Genomic DNA, 5,392 nt, shown 5'->3' with positions numbered 1-5,392 from the left:
TAATCTATATCTATGTCTATACAAATTTAAAATTAATTCCTTCACAGCAAAAATTAAATATTTAAATACTTATACCGAATAACAATATTATTATTATTATTAATATTACTAGGTATGATAAGTACAATAATAAATATTGTAACTAGGCTGTACAAGTCAAGACATGGTGGTTGTTAAATATTATTATATGCTTGTGCCTGATTAGTAGGTTGGGTTAGGTTGGACGTCCCGCGGTCGGCTTTTATTTGTTTATTTTATTATATATAGTAATTATGTAGTCTTTGTGCAAGACGTTTTGAAAAGGGATACCCGACGAATAGAAACTAAATAAATTTTATTCAATAAATTATTGTTGTTTTTATATTGTTATGTTGACTAAAAGCGTCATTTATATTAAGTCAGTCATAAAATATTGAACTAAGTTTTAATTATTTTTTTAAAATAAATTGTTTTACACAAACGTAATTATTGCCTCCTATCCAACCTAAGAAAACCCTGAACTCGCAATTTAATACGCGTAATAATCGACACTCGTTCGTTCTTGTGGAGCTACTAATTACTATATTACGTATGTCACGAAGATGATTTCGTCATCAAATAAAAAATTCGGTGTTCACATTCTGCATATTTAAATACTGTATCGAAATTGTATCACTACGTACCTTTGGCTCTTCGAACCCGAACATGTCCAAGATTCCGATGGACCCATCCGTGGCGTGCCTAGCGATGTTTACGGCGTTGTTGAGCGCAGCCATCGACTTGCTCGACTTGGAACCGGCCGTGCCGATGGTGGACGCGTGCTGACTGGCCACCTCAGCCTGGTTATGAACCGAATCGTTGGAGTCGCTACTCAACGTGCCCAACGTCGAACCCAGTCGTTTCAGACTGTTCGCCCGGCGCACGATGGTCGCCACGGTCCTGCAGTACAACGCCTTGGCCAGAGAGTCTCTTATCGAATTGGCCTGTGGAGCGAGCAAAAAATATTTGCATAAGTCAAAAGGCAGTATTTTGAAGTTTTAAGATTAAATTAGGTAGCTTTTCTTATTTTTCTACTACACATCATATGTAATTTGCAACAAAACATAAAAAATAATCAACGATCTGTGCCTATATACAATTTAAAAAGTTATTGTCTATATACACCGATTTATACCTATTCGATTTGAAAAACCTATAAGACTCGTTACCTGATAAAATTCAGTAACAAATCTAAATCCGTGTATACAATTTAAATAGTATCGTTTCATGTAACGTCATAATGACGTATACTGAATTATAATGAATAAAACGATATCATTCGACGAATTATTTCGATGGACTTACTATGTTAGCATCGCAGGTGGTTTTTATCAGTTGGGTATTCCCCCGAGTAGTTTCGGAATGTGTCCTGGTAGTGATGCCACGGAAGAGCGACGAGAACGTGATGCCCAGTAGCCGGGCCACCGACGCCAATTCAGTCTCACCTTTGGCCACCACCTCGCCAGACCCGTTGTCCGCGAAGTTGACGTTGCCTAAAAGCAGTACCGCAGCCAGAACCCTCACTACGTCCATGAACGGAATGCCGAGGAGACCTTTACGAACGAAAAACATGCCATATTATAACATTATGATGAGTATGGTTAACATGGTTTGGCTTTTGTTATTATACGTTGTATACGCATGGATACGTGGTTATTAATTATTATGAGCAGTGGATACATACCTAGGCACGACTTCCACGACTGAAATCTAATCGCGTCCTCGGCTTCGTCCTGTCTGGTGTCGCCCTGCATCAGGTACTGGAGGTTAGTCGGTGAATATCCTTCCAAGTTTAATTTCACTGAAAGGTTAGAAAATAAACGATGGTTTAGTACAATATGAATATTATTCTTTAACTGGCTGCGAAGGTATTAATGACATATTAATAGGTATATTATATCATAATATACGAGAACCTTCGTATAATATGACCCACCTCTTTCTTCCTGAGATAGGCCAGCCAACATCTGGTAAAATATATGATAGTTCTTTTCGTTTGGCAGCGGATGTACTACTCGGGTTTGGTCCAAGAAATAACAGTGTATCTTAGTCCTGTACAGAGCACCGTCGGTCACCTGTACTTCGATAAAATGACCCTGAAAAAAATGTCACAGATGATCGTTAGGTATATAAAATGGTTTTTGAACGAACTTTTTGCCCCACAAATTTAAACACCATAATATGTGGCAGTAGTACATTGATCATTAAATACAATACAAGTGTTGAAGTAGTTAGAAATTAGGTCTTTATATATACTTAACAATTTAAAAAATCATCGAACAAATTAAAGCGTGAAAATTAGTGAACGTACACTAAAAATCATCTGATCACATACGCATATATTATTATATTTATCATCACTTACGATTCGACTGGATTCCGAGTTTGAAGACGTCTTGGCGGATCCTAATGACCTAAGAACTGTGAACGCGGCGGCCAAATGTTTGAAAGCATCCGTTTCGGGTCCACCTCCGGCCACGTCGAACAACTGTCTCAACAGCAACATCGAAGCGTATGTCTTACCGGAACCACTAACACCTTAAAACAAAAGTCCCGTCGTCACAATAACGTTATAAAAATATATTTCCGTGTACAATAGGTACGTGTGTGATATTTATATTTTTATCGTATAGGCAGGTACTCAAAGGTTCAGTGGAAATACAAGTGACGTGCTCTTGAGCGGAGTCGATAAGTTTATAATAACGCGCGCACGGAAAAAAATAATTTGGTTATAGTAAATAGTTGGAAATATTTTGGTTGGCCTAACAATACACAAGATTACACCAACTAAGACTTTACGTTGAGAATACTAAAAGTAAATAGTTGGAATTTTTGGCATTTTCAATATAATTAACGGTAATTGCAACTACATTTTATAGTTCCTAAAATATTTAACCATAATGAATGGTTCGATTGACAATAAAATAATGTTATTACTTATTTCAACCACAACTATATGGTTAAAAATATTGAAATTGATAAAAATAGTTTTAAATATAAAATTGATTATAAAAATCCTATGGGTAAATCCCATCTCGTGTCATCAATACATGGGTGGGTGGTGACGGGGTGAAACAATTATTATTATGTTGCGACTTGCGAAACTGGATACTAAATACTAATACAGAAATACACAAAATTACTGTTATGTTTTAGTCGTTGTAGAATCCAGCTGCGTAGTCACCAGTCTGTACACACCGCTATTATATTAGTAGGTTGTAAAAATTAAATTGTATAAGTTGTAAGTACGTATGTTTTTACGACACTAGTCGAACTAGGTTTTAGTATTGTCAGTGTCTTAACTTTTTACGCCCTAAATATGAGTGATTTGTTTGTGTATAACATATTGAATGAACTTAACATTTCTGAACACATCATTCAAAATTTCAAAGGTAAGTTGCTATATTATATTATTTTGAAATATTATAGATTAATTAATTTTAAACCTTGATACCTAATTCTCATTTACCACTTATATAGCCACATTTAACAGATGTATTAAGTCATGTATTATTTATGTAGTAAGAAAAGCGATTTTACTTATTTTCTTATTCATGAAAACTAACAGTTATTACTTCTTATCATTATTGTTTTACTATATATGTAAATATTTTTGACATTCAAACTTAGGTATATAGAGTATATATTTTGGTACATAGGCGTGCGCAGCTCGTTGTGGGCCAATGATACTTGAAACAAATTATTTGTTGCACGCCTATGATTTGTTATTATATTATTCTATACACTATAGTACTATACGGTATATAAGCAATAGGTATAGCCTATACCTTATATAATAATTAATATGTTTAAACACTTTAGTATTTAATAAATAATTTCAAATACCCATATAATATTTATTTAAGAAGACTCTACACTCATATGCGTTGTCTCCATCTTCAAACGCATAAAATAGAAAAATTGTATATTCTGAATAATCCGTTGAACTCAAACATTGAATAAGCCATTAACTCATATAAAAAAAAACAAAAGTATGAGATTCACTAGATTATATTCTTGATTTTAAATTTGATAATACCTAGGTCAATTCAATGTAATATTAAACATAAAAGAGTTAAATGGATTATACAGCATGTACAATTTGTTATTTTATGTGTCTGCAAGATAGATAAAATGTATGCGGCTATAGCATCCTCTTAAATGTAGGAACCAGTTTTAATTTAAAGAAACAAAAAGTACCTAGGTACCAACACCTACTTTATGTCCTAATCTATGTCATGTATTATGATAGGTACTCATTGTACATTATAGTTTTATTAGGTATAAATATTTTCCTAGATATTAATTTGAATTAATTTTTATTGAAATTTTATTAGATAATGAAATTGATGAATGCGCTTTTAGAAGTTTAACTGAGTCTATGGTTCGTGAAATTGTTTTACCAATAGGACCTCGATCAAAAATTTTTAAAAAAATAGAAGATTTGAAAATTTCTTCAAACTTGGTAAGTTTGTATTCTATACTGTTATGATTTTTATTATAATTTTTAGGTATTATATTACTAAACTTGTGTAATCAAATATGATTGTGGGGTTAGTATTTTCACTATTTTTACAAGATTCAAAAAGAATACCTAAGTAAAAAACATTGGTAAGTTGAAATTAATTAACATTCCCTCTCAAGAAAGGGAACATACTTTACCCTTAGTAAGTCGAAAAAAATGTATTTCCCTTTGAATTTCAACTTATGTATTGAGGTTCCACTGTATTACACTCTATGATACAAACATTTTATACTAAATTGGGTATTAGGTAGGTATAGGTAATAAAATATTATCCATATTAGGTCACTATCAATGTTTTTGATTTTTAAATGCATTAAAGGAAATGTTATTATTAAATTAATAACTATTAACTTAGGTTTAGGTTTTAAATAATATATTTTTGTCCCTAGGTTATAGTTTTCCTTGTAAAATGTAGACATCATTGATGCAAATCGTTCAATAATTTTAGCTTTCCTTTTTGGAAATCATTTTTCAAAATTTAGATAATTTTTATTATTATATTATTATCTACCAACAATTTGCATTTGTTAATACACTTTGGTTTATTATTTTATTTTCTACAGGATTCTGAAACAAGTACTGCAGATTATAATGTGTTTGGTAGTGGTAATTTGCAACAGGTTCAGCATATTTTGAGCAATGATGAATTAGAATGTATGTTATATTTTGTTTTGATCTGTACCCACCAGATTTTAATACAATACCGAGTACAATACTAAATTATAAAACAATAAAATAATTTAGAGGTGAACGATACTTAGGCTGGATTCCTCTTTTCTTCTATTCTTATGCGTAGTATAAAATCACCAAAATCATAAAAAGTTGTTTCATAACTTCATTATTTTTTCA

The 5,392-nt window shown here is 32.2% G+C and overlaps 1 protein-coding gene across 1 annotated transcript in view; it reads right to left on the bottom strand.

Moving 5' to 3' along the window:
* LOC100164239 (unconventional myosin-If-like) overlaps positions 1-2,584 on the bottom strand; it is a 2,843-nt gene extending 259 nt beyond the window's left edge. The window contains exons 1-5 of the mRNA XM_029492134.1: positions 2,384-2,584; positions 1,955-2,114; positions 1,703-1,819; positions 1,324-1,571; positions 663-962 (exon numbers count right to left, since the gene is read on the bottom strand). Of these exons, the coding sequence (XP_029347994.1) occupies positions 663-962; positions 1,324-1,571; positions 1,703-1,819; positions 1,955-2,114; positions 2,384-2,524 (966 nt within the window). The 5' untranslated portion in view covers positions 2,525-2,584. The remainder of the gene's footprint in view (positions 1-662; positions 963-1,323; positions 1,572-1,702; positions 1,820-1,954; positions 2,115-2,383) is intronic.
* Between the last annotated feature and the right edge of the window lie 2,808 nt (positions 2,585-5,392).

Source organism: Acyrthosiphon pisum, unplaced genomic scaffold (genome assembly GCF_005508785.2).
Source record: "Acyrthosiphon pisum isolate AL4f unplaced genomic scaffold, pea_aphid_22Mar2018_4r6ur Scaffold_20932;HRSCAF=22564, whole genome shotgun sequence".
Classification (NCBI taxonomy): Eukaryota; Metazoa; Arthropoda; class Insecta; order Hemiptera; family Aphididae; genus Acyrthosiphon; species Acyrthosiphon pisum.
Note: the sequence above shows the minus strand (reverse complement) of the source record. Positions and strands in the feature narration are given on the sequence as shown.